This window comes from Pelmatolapia mariae, linkage group LG16_19 (genome assembly GCF_036321145.2).
Source record: "Pelmatolapia mariae isolate MD_Pm_ZW linkage group LG16_19, Pm_UMD_F_2, whole genome shotgun sequence".
NCBI lineage: Eukaryota > Metazoa > Chordata > Actinopteri > Cichliformes > Cichlidae > Pelmatolapia > Pelmatolapia mariae.
Window position 1 is genome coordinate 6365887 of NC_086241.1, and position 17133 is coordinate 6383019.

The 17133-nt window shown below is 39.4% G+C and overlaps 1 protein-coding gene across 1 annotated transcript; it reads right to left on the reverse strand.

Annotated features, from left to right (window-relative positions):
- Nucleotides 1–8324: 8324 nt before the first annotated feature.
- On the reverse strand, nucleotides 8325–16516 carry ormdl1 (ORMDL sphingolipid biosynthesis regulator 1). The gene is made up of 4 exons (XM_063499324.1): nucleotides 16398–16516; nucleotides 14578–14757; nucleotides 12083–12234; nucleotides 8325–11145 (listed from the first exon to the last, which is right to left on the reverse strand). Exons 2-4 carry the CDS (start codon nucleotides 14749–14751, stop codon nucleotides 11010–11012), a joined length of 462 nt encoding a protein of 153 aa, XP_063355394.1. The 5' UTR covers nucleotides 14752–14757; nucleotides 16398–16516; the 3' UTR covers nucleotides 8325–11009.
- Nucleotides 16517–17133: the final 617 nt, after the last annotated feature.

A 17133-nucleotide genomic window follows, 5' to 3' on the forward strand; every position in this document is an offset into this window, starting at 1 on the left:
ACAGGTCTCTGTATCAGCACTGATAACTGGCAACACAATAGTGGGAACAAGGTCACATGTGGAAAGAAGCCAAATCGTAAAACAATGAGAAAAACATGCCGTGTGTTCTCTGTAGATATAATCGCAGAATGTGGATCCTTTTCCTGATAAAACAATGACTCTGGCTAAGTCTGGAGATAGTTACAATTACAAGAGACTGGGCAAAGACTGATAAAGTCCAATGCCATATATGTTGGCAGTATGCCACAAGGCAGAGGCTTGATTTCCCTCTATAATACAGAGTATAACCCTCCACTGGACCCAAACGGCAACACATAAATAGAAAACACCACTTTCCCGTTTCCTGACCAGTGTTGGTCAAGTTACTTGAAAATAGTAATTAGTTACTAATTACTGATTACCTCTACAAGAAAGTAATCCCATTACTTTACTGATTACTTATTTTCAAAAGTAATTAGTTACCTATTATTTAGTTGCTTTTTAAAAACATGATGCACAACCTGAATACATTATAAAGCCATAGAACTTTCAGCCCAATTCTATTTTTTCTGCATAATCCATCATATAAAATTGAATCAAATGAAAAAGTCTATTTTTAAAACTTGTTATATTAGTTTTAATCTTTTAACTTTAGGCACATTGCAACAAGCAAAAATTAAATTATATGCAGCATCCTCTGATCGGAAGAAATTTGTTTAACATTTAAACCTATTTTCTGCATATTCCAGCATCCATCCATTCGCTTCCGCTTATCCTTTTCAGGGTCGCTGGAGCCTATCCCAGCTGTCATAGGGCAAGAGGCGGGGTACACCCTGGACAGGTCGCCAGTCTGTCGCAGGGCTAACACACAGGGACAGACAACCATTCACACTCACATTCACTCACACATTCACACCTAGTGGCAATTTGGATTATCCAATTAACCTATCCCCACAAGCTGCATGTCTTTGGACGGTGGGAGGAAGCCGGAGTACCCGGAGGGAACCCACGCAAACACGGGGAGAACATGCAAACTCCACACAGAAAGACCCCGGCCTGATGTTGGAATTGAACTCAGGACCTTCTTGCTGTGCGGCAACAGTGCTAACCACCGTGCCACCGTGCTGCCATATTCCAGCATATAAAATTAAATATTTTTTTGTGTTTACACTCACTCTGCAAGTAAAACACAGCAAAAAATAAATAAAACCAAAGATTTAACAGCACTAAGTCCTGTTGCTCTTAAATCTATTTTCACCTGTTTGGGGGGATCCGGGGGTTTCTCTGTGAATTTCACATTTCCATGACAGAGTGCTTGGCGCTTGCTCAGATTTGAAGTTTAATTTTTTGCTGTAGTGAGAAGTTTTCTTCATACGCAGAGTGTACAGTGAACGCTAAGGTTTTTGTCACTTTTTATGGAATCATACTCAAAGTAATGTCAGTACTTCCAAGCCTTAAACTCTGCATGGTCGTACTCTCTCCTGCACTCCATATTATCCATTGTTGATCTACACACGTCTGTTGCTACCACAGATATCTCACACGCGTACGTCATCGTCATGAGACACTCTCACAAACAAAATCATGGTTTAATAACGCAGTAACGCAGCATGCTTATGAGAAAGTAACAGTAATCTAATTACTTTTTTGCAATAGTAATACCTTACGTTACTCGTTACTTGAAAAAGTAATCGGATTACAGTAATGCTTAACGCGTTACTTCTTATCTCTGTTCCTGACACAGTCCAGCTGATGTACCCGTTGCACCCTGCTGCACACTTATAATGACTGTAGCTACTTTACCTCATGAACAGTAAACAGAGAAAATCACAGAGTGCATACTTAGGAACATCTCCCCGCGGGACCAGATTTGCTCTGAAATGGAGAGCAGGTGATGCACGCTGTCCATCTCAGTCGTCGAGGTTAATGGAACCTGTGGGGGCAACGATCTGATAATGTACCGGTAAAAGGAAATGAAAGCTCATTAGTGAAGTATGCAGGGCTGTTAGATGGAGCTCATCACTCAAGGGAATTCAGGTGAGTCATAAAGGGACAGAAAAAGAAACAAACTTCAAAACTTTGACTCCAGTCAAATGTGGAAACAACGGCAACAACCAAACTTCTGGTCATCTAAGCTACACATTTTGACGCTGATACTCAAACTGATCATTTATTAACATTTATTTGCAAGATAACTTTAGTATATTTAATAAAGCCATGCAAATCTTTACCATCCTTTTTATGAATATTTATCAAGTTACAGGCCCTCAAAGTATGTGGGAGTTGGCTCTTTTTAATTCGCCTCAGTTTTCCAGCAATTTGCAGCCTTATTTTTACTTATAGGAGATGTCCAGATGACATTTTCAACCCTGACAAATATCACAGGAGGACACAGGACGAATCAAGCTAGAAGATGAGCCTTGCATGCAAATTCATCGAAGGAGACCTATCACAGCTACCCATGCCACATGGTGCTATGACCCTCGAATGTTTACCCTTAATACACTTTGTGAAGTTTTCTCCAGTGAATTATCAGAAACCGGGTCAGACATCCAGGGTAGCAATGCTAGTTTCTGCTCCTCTACTTCATGCATATTAAACTGGTGCAGTTTACTGAAACTGCGATATATCCCATGACTCAGATGTTCATTGTTTAGATTGTGACACTTGGGTGCAGAGATGGGCAGTAACGTGTAATCCCATTACTTTTTTCAAGTAATGAGTAAAGTAAGGGATTACTATTGCAAAAAAAGTAATTATATTACTGTTACTTTCCCGTACGCACGCTGCGATACTAAACTGTGACATTACTTTGAGTTTGATTCCGTAAAAAGTGACAAAAACATTAGCATCTGCTGTACACTGCGTGGGAGGAAAACTTTTTACAGTGAAAAAAACCCTAAACCTCCGAGCCAGCACCGAGTACGCTGCCACGGGAATGTGAAATTCACAGAGAAACTCCCGGATTCTTCCACTGACATGACCGCTGTGGCACATCTGTACCAGGGCAGAATGTTGCATATAATTTAATTTTTGCTTGATGCATAAAGTTAAAAGATTAAAACTAGTTTTAAAAAGAGATTTTTTCATTTGATTACATTTTATATGATGCATTATGCAGAAAAAGTAGAATTGGGCTGAAAGATCTATTGCTTTATTACCTATTCAGGTTGTAAATAATGTTTTTAAAAAGTAACTAAGCAACTAATTACTTTTGAAAATAAGTATTCAGTAAAGTAACAGGATTACTTTTGGGGGAAGTAATCAGTAATTAGTTACTGATTACTTTTTTCAAGTAACTTGACCAACACTGCTTGCGTGTCAAATAGATTTGGTTGCACTTTTTTAACAGAGCTTTTGTAGCCATGAAAAACTATTCGTGAAGCTATGAGGACTGCAAAATGCAACTTTTGAAGCACCAAATTTCAAATAAACTTTGTTCTTCGAGGGACTGTAACTCTGAAAATCTTTCTGAAGTTAACTTCAGCTGTAATAACTAAGGATGGGCAGTTTTTGGTCAATCTTTCAGATGAAGATACTGGACACTTTTCTGGAACTTAGGAGTTCAAAAACCGAAAAACACATGTGTCTGGACTGAAACTGGTCTTTTTAATATCTAAGTGGATTCTTAGTGTTGCTGTTTTATTCTGGATTTATTTGAATTATAACCGTTTGCCTGATTGTTGCGTGATTCCTGCTGATTGTATAAATCTTCTTTGTCTCTCAGCCTCTCCCTTTAAGGATCACTACAGCAGATCATCTGCCTCCATCTCACCCTATCCCTAGCATTCTCTTCCGTCACACAAACCCTTCTACATCCATGAACCTGATCTGAGGTCTTCCTCTTTTCCTCCTGCTCCATCTTCAGCATCCTTTGTCCAGTATATCCATTAAACCTCCCATGCACACGTCCAAACCATCTCAGACTATCTTTACTACCTCTGCTCCTTGCACCGTCACATTTCCATTGGTCTCCCTGTCGTTCACACACATGTATTCTGTCTAGCTTCTATTAGACTTTCATTCCTCTTCTCTCCACACCTCCACCTTTCCAGGCTCTCTTCAAATTGCTCTCCACTCTTAGTGCAGATCACAGTGTTTTCTGCAAACCTAACAGTCCACGGAGGCTCCTGGCTGAACTCACCTGTCAGACTGTCCATCACCACTGTAAACAAGAAAAGGCTCAGAACAGATCACTGATATAATCCCTTGAAGCTAAGTCACTCCTGCCGCACACCTCACACTCCTCATACTTCTCTGCCACTTCCTCATGCAGGACCTCAGTTCCTCTCCTGGTACTTCTCCATCAACACTCTCAAAGCAATCATCACAGCTCTAGCGCTCTTTCTCAGCTGATGATCACTCCTCTTTGCTGACCGTACAAATCAAATAAATAATAATAAATAATTATTTTATTTCAGCATCAGAGGCAGGGGTTTAGCACAGAACTCTGACTCTTTAACATAAACAGCCTCTGTGGAGATCCCTTCTTTTCTTGATCTCCTACCCAGTAATTTAATACAGCTACGATAACTCTGCAGAGTTTGATGTTAACTGCAAAAATAGTTGAATTTGAATCTCAATTTCAAATTTGGATTCTCAAAGGTAAATGCACATGATTGGCTGAAACAGAAAACGTGCGCTTCTACAATAGAACACAAAGCAAAAGCAAACCAAGCAAACTCCTTGAATCACTACCTGATGATGTGTCTGCGTGGAAAAAGTCACAGGTGCCCCCCGCACAACTTAAGTTTCCTGGAGGTAGAGTCTGGATGACTTAAAAAAATTAAAAATTAAAAATTGACACAACAGAAGGTGAGGAGCTTCTCATTTGAAACAACTGAAAGACAGCCGGTGAGTCAGCGTATCCAAAGAGTGCACAGTGACACACTGAAATCACCAATGTAAATGCGATGACTAAGGAAGGCTTCGGGAAAAAGGTGAACACACTAGACAAAAGATATGTTATTCCCGCACTTATTTAACTCCCCAAAGTGGGAAAACCTATGCTGCATGCAAAACATCACAGAGGGAAATAAAAGAGATCTCAATAGTGTTCTGCCATGATATTCATTCATAGGGCTGATAGCAGTTTTTATGTATTTACATAATTATGTCATTTATGTAATCATAGTACATTAAAATGCATTAGATTAAAACGTGATCATGACAATTAATATGTGATATAATAGTCAATCGTCCATTCATTCTATCCCGCTTATCCTTCGTTATGGAGGAAGGGGGAAGCCTATCCCAGCTACTAGAAGGCGAGAAGCCTCGTGCACCGCCAGGCTGCCGCAGGGTTTGATATCCATAATGTTCCCATGACAGTCCCTCTTTCCCCCACAACACATCCACTTCTCTCATAGTCTGTGTTTTGGTTTTGTCTCTAGAGGTGGGATTGATTCAAATATCGATAATATCTACCATAACCTGGTATTGGATCGATACTCGTGGATAGTATCGATAGCCTACTTTGTTTGTAGCCAAGTTCAGTATGCAGTCCACTCTGTTGCGTTACTTGTTAATTTATTTTAAAAGAAATATACCTCTAACATGTGCTATGAAAAATGTCTGAATCTTTTTGTGTTGATAATCATGTCAGTTTTACAGCAAAAGGTGCTTTTCAATCAGGCGCATTTCATTCCTGCTCTCCAAAAAAAGCCAGTTTCAATATACACGAAAAGCTGAAAGGTGTGTTTTGCTATATTAAAGGTATTGGCAACTCGTCCTGTAATTTTTTTTCATATTGTATTGATACAAAACTTTGAAGTATTGCACAGCGCTACTGTTAGGTTTTTTTTACCCATTAGCTCAGAAGAGTAAAAAATACTTCAGTCCCGTTAGGGGACTGAAGTATACATTAGTGAAAAGGATGATTCAGCGTTTTCTGCTTTGGTCTTATCTGATTGCAGAAACTGTTTCTCTACTTTGCCAGAAACAATCCTCATGTCTTATGTAACATATTTATACATTGTCACCCACAAACCAGCTCCGGGTTAAAACACTGAACTGCTGTTCAATATGCCTTTGTGTCAAATATCCGGAGAGACATTTATTATTACATTTAATCTAAAGTTGCAAAACCAGTGAGTGCTCAGATGTGTTCGTCTCCATCTAGTGGTCAGTTTTATTTACTGCAAACACATTCATTCATTCCAACTTCAGTTAAAGCAGTGGTTCCCAAACTGTTTTTGCTAGGCCCCCCTTTGTTTTACAAGAAAAATGTGCCCCCCCCCGGCGCGCGCACACACGCACGCACACATCCTCCAACCACACACACCCATATTTTGCTCCATTGCGGTTTATTTCACACCTCAAACATTTAGTAAACAATTAATCAAATACAAGTAATCTGCAATAAATTACAGGTAGTAATAAAGTACACTACTAACTCTTTTACACTACGTCCACACCTACACGGGTATTTTTGAAAACGCAGCTGTTTCGTCCACACGTAAACGGCGTTTCGAATCACCGAAAACGGAGATTTTTTTTAAAACTCCTTTTTTGCGTTTAGGTGTGGACAAGAAATACAAAGTTCCTCACCTCAAAGGTATGTGCCTTTTTTCACGTCATGCTGTGCGTCACGTTATTGTTTACATGAGATGAATTGCAGAATGGCAGATAAAGACAAAATAGCTACTGTTACTGTTAATCTGACTATCTGCAGGTTTTACACGCTTACATATACACACGCAGTTACTGTCCCTCCATTTAGAAAGGCAGAGGCGTCACGGTGTACTTATTTTACGTGTAGTTGTTTTTTTCCTGTGTAATAATATTCAACATTGCTATCAATACATTTTTCAAAAAATGCCTCTCTGTGCAAAATGGGTTCAAAAACATAAACAACTGTGGGATACTGTTTGTCTGTGATTGAGACAGGGGGAACAAATCGTGGCAGGATCAGCCTGATATTATTTGTATCCCACTGTAACTTTACTGTATAAAGAACTAACATCTCCAAAATGTCAGGAGTAGTTAGTCATTAAAACAAGTGTTTGTGAACTAAAAATCAAGAATGTGGGATACTGTTTGTCCGTGATTTGAAGAGCCCAGCGCTGCTCCCGACGAAGGGAAAACCAATTATGCAGGGGAGACCTACCTTGGCACTTGTGCAGGTGAAACCAAAGGGAAGATATGCTTCACCATATTTTCTAGTCTTTGGCTTGGAATGAAGTTGGTTTGGAAACATATTCAACTATGCTTCATCTCCTGCTTTGCATTTGTGTGGGTGCCCCGTGCTAGCAGTGTCCAAGCGTTTTTTGTTTTCCCTTTTCATCTTGCCCAAGGATACTCTGGAGTAGCTGGGTATCAAACCAGTGACCTTCCAGTTAGTAGATGAGCTGCTTTATTTATGTAAGAGCCCACGCAGAGGCAAGATTTAGGAAAAATAGACACTACAATAAAAAGAGAACTTTTTGAAAGCAGTCGACTCTCAGTCTTGTAGACATCACTGACTCATCAGGCAAGATGCAATAAAATGTTCAAAACTAAAAATGGTAAAACTGAGCATATTTGCTCTGTAACTGCAAATTTTATTTTAGCTCTCCAAGTTCACGAAATCATTTACTTTAAATTTTTCTAAAATCTAGTTTTTATTTTAGTTAACCAAACTGTTTTTGTCCCCACGTGTTTTAGTTTTTAAGCTTAGGTGATTATAGTTGACTAAAACTAAACTATGAGGAGTTTCTTTAAAAACGCCCGATACAGTCAAGCTGAATGTTGGCTTAACTTTATGAAGCAGACACTAAACTAAGTAACTTGTTCTAGGTGGTGTATTTATTTTGAAGGCCACAGGACCAGCTCAGGCTTCAGATTGCTCCAAATTCTGTTTCACAGTTTTCATCTACTCATTGATCTATGTGAAGTTATAGAGAGGTTGTATCACTAATATGGTCATCTCAAGCTGTTGAAATCTTCTGGTTGTGAGGGAAAAGTTGACCTAAAAAAGAAGGGGCTAAAATTTCTTGTTTCGGACAGGGGATAAACTGAGGATAAACCCAGTATGAGATAAATATGGATTATTTTGAACTGAATAATAAAATCTAAGGATGAAGACATGCAGGTAGAAGTAAACAGAATAGCTCCTGTTTAATATGCCTTTACGTAGATGAAACCTGATAGGTCTGTGACGATAGCACTCCAAAACAAAGGTATCCAATACAGCTGATTATTACTCTTCAGTGCCTCAAGAGTAACATCTGTGAAATTCTGATATGTCCTGAAAGACTTCCTCATTTCTCGACTTATACTTTTGTGGCAAAGTACCTGAGAGCCTCATTGTAGTCGTCAACTTCAGAAACTCGACGAAGCAATTAAGAGCTGTGAGACGGAGTAGATGGAGGGCAAACATTTTAATAAGATTAAGAACCAGAAATATCAAGTACTACGAGCTATGGCCAAACAAAGTAGGACTCGCTGCCTCAATTATAGCCAAAAAAAACAAAACAAAAACAAATCAAATAATCCCTCAAAGTATGAAGAGAGTGGCTACATGAGTGTAAGTTCATTACAAAGACACTGTGGAGCTCCCTCAGTAAACACTTAATCTGACAACAGTAATCTGTCTCATTTCTACATAATATCCACACACACACACGCACACAAAGAGTACAATGAGAAAAGCCTGCTGTTCTGATTGGTTACAAATGATTCACAAAGGAAATCATGCACAAGAAGAGCTTGATTCTGTTCTTCCTCAGCATGAAAATGTCTGACACCCGTTACAAAACCAGAGTGTACCGGTAAACAGCGAGCCATGGGCTCCTACCCTCACAAAGTAAGACACATTTGAAAAATACATTTGCAACATCTTTGTGACTAGAAACACAATTTGCATCACCGTGTGTGAGCTGAGAGCAAAGAAAGGAAGAAAATTAAACTCAACCAAAAGCCTCACTGATGCCTGGGCCCGCCCAGGTCGACGCAGGCCGAAAATACATCATTAAATATTCACATAAGTTAGTAATGCGTATGGCATCCTGTCATGTACAGACATATCATCTTTAAACCAGAGGGATGCACCACAAAGCAAACTGAACACAGCCAGGCCTCCTGGCAGAGATAACAGGCGTCATGAAGGTGAGATGTGTTTATCCCGACTCTGTGTTGAAGAAAAAAGGAGCAGATCACACTGAGCAGTGAAGACTTTACGATAATTACTAGAGCCAAACATCAGGCCAGAAAGAAAGTTTCTTACAAAGATGGGACTCAATACAAAAGTTCTAAATCTCTGCCCATAAAAAAATGAAACCATTTGCTTTGACATTGCCTCCTCATGCACGCTGATTTTTGATCGCTCCATGGAAGTCCCGACTCCTCACACTGTTTCTGTATCATGTCCTGAATCACTCCCAGTTCGCCTGAATCGCAGCTTTTTCCACTTTCATTTCAATTTGCGTCTGTGCAAGTATGTGCTGTTGCCATCTTAGCTTTATGACACCAGGCCTCCACAGGGTAAGAAATGTTACATATAGATTTCACTGCTTTAGATGCATGTTGTTTGTCTCGTGTAGTTGTAGTTGAGCAAAAAGCTAAGCTATGCAGGTAAACAATGTAAGGCAACTAGTCGGAACTGCTTGCAACTGAACCAAAACTTGTAGGGGTTTTCCCCCGCACCTTCATTCCCATTGTGGCACTTCCTGAACAAAACATATTGTGACTCATACACAAATGCTTGGATGAAGAGCCAATATTCAGCGAATTTACGTTTCTTCATTTCTGAGTAAAGTGAGCAATGTAACTGCTCTGACCAACTAGCCACCACATTTCAAGATGTTACATTACCTCCCCAAATCTGAGGAATTTCGAGACTTTAATAAAAACTAGGGCTGCCTTTTCAGATTCAGACACCTTTCAAAAATCAGTCTGCAGGAACCCTGCTCTAGTTGCCCCCTTCACTTATTGTCAACTTTTCCTTTGTGTGATCTTTTCCTTCCTTTCTACCACCGCCATGAGAGTTCTACCTTAAAACCCAGCTTTCATTTCAACAGGTTTGTGAAGTCATTATTCCACAGTATTTCTTGCAGTGGATCGGATATTTTATATGGGAATAAAAATAATGATGGACAGAATCTCTGAATCATTGGTGAACCACTGGTCAACTGCAGGTACTGCCTTCCAAGTTCTAGGATGGGCACTGGGTTTTTGAGTTCAGTTTCACGCACACACAATGAGCCCTCACAACAAAAGTCAGATCTACTAAAGTTTAAACTTGCTCAGAGAGCAAATTTCAAGTCAGCCATGACGACAAAGCTCAAATCCAGGGAGCGATCTAAAACTAGCCACAGTGGTGTCCAAGGAAACGATCTTGAAGGAGTGATCAGCAAACGTTAAAGATGTTAAGAATTTTGATTAACATGGGCAGAGCTGTGGAACTTTGCGATCACACACTGCTCAGTGTTTTCTCTTTGCTGCAGTTTATTACTAACACAACTCAGGAAGTGCATTCAGGCCTGACCCTGTCCCATAACAAAGGATGAAAATCACTTGAGTTTTTGGCCATTTCAAAGTGGAAGTAAGTTTACTGACTGAATATCAGACAAATCAGTGTTCTACTCTGCTTTACATCAGCAGGAAATTATGAACAAACATAAAAGCACTTTTTCTGCATTGCCAGCCTAATGCATTTAAATCCCTGTTGCTGTAACAGTTTGTTCAACTAAAACTGCACAGCTTCTTTGGGCGGCATTACAAACACACGGCTCAACAGGTTTTGCATATATAACCTCAGCTGAAAATCTGTACTGCTCATTAAAAGATAATTTTACACAAAAACTTTGAACGTAGCCTCTGCCCAGAGCTGAGTCACCTGGTTTAAAAAAAACAAAACAAAAAACAGAGCTACCTTCATGACGCTGAAAACTCTTTAGGCTCAACGTACCTCGTTTCGTAGTGCACCCCTCTGGTGTTACTATACGACAACAGCGGCCGTTACACAAACTGTATGACTTGGTACACACATCGGCGGTACAGACTACACAGGAATTAGCTTCAGTTGCTGAGAGGCGCAGCATTTACAATTATTAATACTTGTTGATGCCAAGAATTCTGACTCCATGCAGCTGTGGCAGTTTGGGGATCAGGACACTCAGAAGCGAGGCAGTGTTGATGACAAAGTGTGTTGTGTTGTATTTTGTATAGAAACTTGCCAGGAAGTATCTGTAAAGGTGGGGAAAAAAGACAGTGTGTTAGAAATACATTGCAGCATTTTGGTTTCAATCAAATAAAAATAGATAAATAAATACAATGCCTCCTAAAGTGAGTCACTTTCCACAGACACAAAGTAAAAAAAAAAAAAAAAAAAAAAGTAAAACATTTTTTCCAGTCTGCCACTGGGCTCTATGAATAGTTTCCTGTCTTTCACACTATCATAACAACTATACAGTACAGAACTATGTCACCAGCATAAAAACGGACATCATAGTTGGTCAATGTGAATGAGACTGGACCCAATGCTGAACCCTGTGGAACTCCCCTAACCACGTAAAATGATGGGTTTAGGGACATAAAGTCCTGAAACCATTTATAGGATAAAAAAAAATAAAATAAAAGACACACATATCCTCTGCTCAGACCCAGTAATGCTTAGATGTTTTTATTTTCAGGGACATAGTCTCTTTGACTCACATGTAGAAGCTGAGATGTGCAGCCAGGCTTCACCTCAGCCAATTGAAGTCACTGAGCTGTACCTCTCCACAGAGTTTGTGCCTTCCAGAGAATTGTGTGTTAATTATCTGTTAATTAATACAGTTTCCTGTGCAGTTACTAGGATGTGGAGTCTACCACCAATGGCTAATGGTTTACTCTAGTACAACCATAGAAACTAAAAGTTTTTTTGTGGCACGCTGTAAACATCTTATTTCTGCTGTAGAGTTCAGCATTTTAACATGGGAGTCTGTGTCACTGTTGGAGCCAGGCTCAAACGGGCATTCATGGAATCAAAGTTTTTGGTACTTCCATGTTACTAGTATCATTTTCCTAGAAGTTTCCACTTGGCATTCTCTCACACATGGTAATGTCTACAGAACTATCAGGGTTGGAGGTACATGTCTAAAGACAACAGGTTCAGACAGAATTATTGGTATATAATACGTACAGAATAATTGGGGAGATGGTGAAGAACTTTCTAGATGAGGTGAACTGCACGCCATAGTCGAGCTGCTCCCAGTGAGTAAGAAGTCTGGCTTTTCCTTGGTCAGGGGTCTCAAAAGGGGTGCCTTTGACTGCATGCATGAAGACATACATTCCCTGTGGAGTGGAAACTGCGGTCAATAGTGTACTGACAGACTAGCCAAAAAGAAATGTGATGTCCTCTTATTGTCAACTACGAGGGCAATCTCAAAAGTAAGGTCTCCTGTTGTTTTAGAAATACAAACCATTTATTTTCCATAATATTTACATCATTTTAAAGCTTGAAGACTTATTTTTCCTACATAATCATCATTTCGGTCGATGCAGGTTTACAATGTTCATGTCGATCTCCTGGCAAACGTTTGTTGGAACTTCATCACCCACCCACCCTACAGTCTGGACTTCAGACCCAGTGACTACCACCTGTTCCCAAAGTTGAAAGAACATTTGTCCAGTAGGCAATTCTGCAGCGGCCGTGAGCGGGTATGACATGGGCATTGTAAAACTGCCACAGCGTCTACAACAATGCATCAACCGAAATGGTGAGTATGTAGAAAAATAAGTCTTCAAGCTTTAAAATGATGCGAATATTATGGAAAATAAATGGTTGTTTGTATTTCCCAAAAAATAAATACCTTACTTTTGGGATTGCCCTCGTAAGTTAGCCATCTTGGGAGGTTCTAATTACATGTCTGTGTCCAAAACACTGGAGCTTTAGATGGAGCTTCCCCGATACAGAGGGAAATGTAATGAAACTGAAGCGCTGACATACGGCCAAGAAATAATCACCACACTGATGGTGTATTGTGGTGGAAAACAATAGGCTATAGTTGACCTCAGCCGCTACTGTTAATAGCCTTCCTTATTGGCTGTGATACACAATCCTTGAGCTCAAACTGTTCGATGACGTCACCCACATCAACTCTCTTCATTTGAGGCCAGCCATGCAGCAATGAAAGGTCACTCTTGTCAGACTTTGAGGCATGGGGAAATTATCATAATAGGTCAGTCATCAGGCTGTCACAAGGAAAACCGCCTTAAGAAAAAAAAAACAGGGTTCCTGAATCAAACTGATAAGCGTTAGAAATCAGAATTAACACAAAACTTTCTTGAAATAATATAGAATTTAATGCTTTTCTTGCCAAACACAGAAAATTATTTTTTAATTATTTATTTTAACTACGGACTGTTGGTTAGAACAAAAAGAAGGATTTTGAAGACCTCACTTTGATCTGTTAAATTAAAATTTTTTAACTTTGTTGCTTATTAACCCTCTAATAAAAGAAAATGTATTCAAATTAAATTTTGGAGGCGAATACTTTTTCAGTCTTTTGACCAATATGGCTTTTTCAGGACCAATACAGATCCCTAGTAAACTTGGGAGACAAATAAACAAAATCAGCATCTGACCTCACCATCCCACTTATGTAAAAATAATCAAAAAGACAACGTGATATATTTTTAACTAGACACGGTTCTAGTTAAAATGAACAATGTAAATTTTAGAGACTTTAATATTCAGTGAAGTGGCCCTTTTCAGGGAAACTGCGAGAGATGGTTTGCATTAATGTTTATTTAAAAAAAAAAAAAAAAAAAAAAAAAAAAAAAAACACACCCCAGATTTCACTGCTACAGGACGTAACCAGCGTAGTACTCTGAAGAAGCTGCTGACCACAAACCATCAGCATATCTGTCAAAAAGCTTCAGCCTATTATGACTTCAGACTCTTCTCCGAGTAGTCATTTTACAACTTCGTTTTTTTTTTTTAATAGCTGGTTTAGCAAATTGTCTGAAAGGCTGTCTGACAGTTGTCTGACAAAAAGAGTAACGCGAGCTCATGAGAAAAGGTTTATGAATGCACTCAAATAACAATACCACTGATGTGAGCACAGAGAGCAGGAGAGAAACTTTAGCGGTGGATGAATTCTACTTTGAGCACATGCTGGTTTTCCTGTTGCTGTGGGGACGTCGCTAATGGAAATAAAAGTTAATCCACAAGATCCTTATATCTTTGGACACAGCAAGTGCAAGATTTGGATCAGAGCTGCTGCTGAAACAGGTTAACGAAGGCGTGTCACATGTGAGTGAGTGTTGGCAAACCTGAAATAAACTACTGCTCAACCCACCAGGTCAGTCTGGGCTGTAACTCAGAGCATTTCCTGCAAGACATTTGGAGCGTGAACAGACTGAAAATCATGACCAAAACACTGCAGTTTAGCTGGCTTGTCCAGCGCCTGTGTGAAATACAGCAGCTGGAAGTCAGAGATGTCAAATTTCAGTTTATGCACTGCAATTCAAACCTTCACAGCATTATTTTTTCCCCTCAATCATATTTTTTGTTGCTCCTTTTGGCACCATCTAAACAGCCTTTCTCTATGCAGAAAAAACCCTGAACAGCCTGGCTTGTTTCTGAAGCTCGGATAGCAGCACTGAAACAGCATGAGAGAAAACTGAACTTACTAAGTTGTGAATGACATTTGTTAGAGTCCACACCACGGGCACGCTGAAGAAGGGTATGCTCAGGAGCACAATGTGAAGCACACCAACACCAAGTGCGTAGGTCAGCCAAATCCCTCGACTGTTCATCACTCGGGTGTTTGGGTTCACCTCGCTGTGAGCCACACCCACATTCATCCTGGTCTGTGGACAGAAAGACATTCACAAAACAACTTTTCACTTCCGTTATACACATTATAAAAAAAGCTATTCCACCTGTTTTGTGTTAAAACACCTGGAGGTTGAATGTTTAAATGGAATTCAAAGAGCTGAGCATCGAGGTGGAGAGAAACTGACTGCAGGGATTTAGGGGTGGAGGTGTATTATAGCACCATAATCCAGCATCACTAATCCACCTCTTATTGAGCATGTTCACAATATGTCTAAATGATGTGTTTTGCTAAATAAAAAATAAAAAAATGAATCCAACTTTTTAAAATGACAGCTTCCTCACACTTAACTCTTCCGTGAAACTCACAGTTTCACGCCTCCCTTGATTGTTTTTTTCCACAGTTGTGTTTAGTCTAGTTTACATTCAAGACTAATTTTAAGTTCTTAGACAACAGTGAAGGTTTGTTGCAGTTCAGTGGCAGAAACTTTTAATCTGATTGCATTTTAACATGGACAAAAAGAAAAAACAAAAACAAAAACTCCACAAAAACAATCAAATTAAATAGGATGGTCAACTATGATCAACACTCAGCCCCTTTAATAGATAAACCAGTCAAAACACTCAATAACACGAATATCAGTAAATTAGCCAGAAATGCATTTAGACATATTAAAAAATTGTCCACAAAACCATTTCTAGTGTTCACAGAAGACGTTCCAAAAAAAAAAAAAAAAAAAAAAAAAATCCAGAGAAAATATTTGGTTGATATGGTTGAAATATCTGCTTCGAGCTGACAACAGCAACTTAAAAACAACACTAACTCAAATAATTATCCACAAGAGCATCTCTGATTACAAAAAATGTCCAATCTTTAAAAAGGTAACACCAAATGTATCTAATAAAGTGGCTGATAATTAGATAATCACAGTAACGGCATGTACCGGGTTTAGCTCTGAAAAAACAAGCTGACTGTAACGGCATGAATTTGATCTCTATATGGTGCAGCTGTTATTTTAAAAATCAAATTATACTATCAAAGTATGTCTGTAGTACTTTGCCCTCCAGGTATGATAACAATAACGGGGGTGGAGGGCCTTATGTAACCGGTTGAACTTTGGCCTCTGACACACTTTCTAAATAGATAAAGGACAGATCAGAGTTCAAGTTGTTATTAAAACAGCTAGCAGAGTCCAGTAAGTGCATCGTTATTTTAACGGACAAATTACATACATACAGCACTGAGTGCGGCGGTTAATGACTCAAATTTTAATATTAGTCTCAAAGAGTGTTCACTGTGGTCTTAACTGCTGCTCTTGTCAGCAGACATGCAGATGATATTACAGAAAGACCCAGAAAAATCCGCACAGAACAATGCTCAAGTCACTGTCTGCTTAACTTTTGTGTAACAGCACGCCACACTAGCCTTAAAATCACCCAGGAGGCACCAAGTTAACTTATGTTCACTGCACTTGTTATGAAACTGGTGTAAACCCGGTATTTAGCAGCAACCCAGCCCTCACAACTAGTTGTATAAACACGGAACGCCTCCCTTGATTGTTTTTTTCCAGGATATAGCCGGACCCGAATAACCACTCTTCATAAACCAAGTTGAATTCGATTAAATACAAAAAGGAAAAAAAAACTTCCCACAATCCCAGAGTGCGAGACTTACAACTAGTAGCAAGCAGTGAAGGTATTTGCACGAACAAACTGCTGCAAGAGAAACGCTTTTTCCTCCTGTTGTGCTCAGCTCTCAGACAGTGCAGACGGCACGACGTAGACGGACACCACCGGAAGTAAACGCGGATTTAGGGAGGAGTTTTTATCCGGGGTATTTTTAACTCCACGGTTTGACTTGTAAGGCCGTTTCCCCGCCCCCTAACGGTTCACACCAATCGATACGCCAATGACCAAATACATTTTAAAAAACAGAATACATGTTATTTATTTAATGTTTAAATACATTTATTTAAATGTATTTAAATGAATAAATTATTTAAATATTTATTTAATATTTAAATAAATAACAAATGAAAAATAAAGAAATGTCCAAATGGCATGCCTGTTCTTATCCCTGCACACATGATGTCACATCAAGCAGGTAACGTTAATTTAATTTAATTTAATATGGGGCGGCATGGTGTGTGATGGTTAACACTGTTGCCTAACACCAAGAAGGTCTTTCTGTGGAGTTTGTATGTTAACCCCATGTCTAAATAGGTACCCCAACTTCCTCACACAGTCCAAAGACAACCACTTAGTGGGGTAAGGTTAACAAGTGATTATAAGTTGCCTATAGGTGTGGGTGCAAATGGTTTTCTGTCTCTCTGTGTTAGCTGCCACAGGTGCAGAGGTGCAGAGAATAACATCAAGAGTGAACGGGAACGTTTAGAAGATGGTAGTGAGAT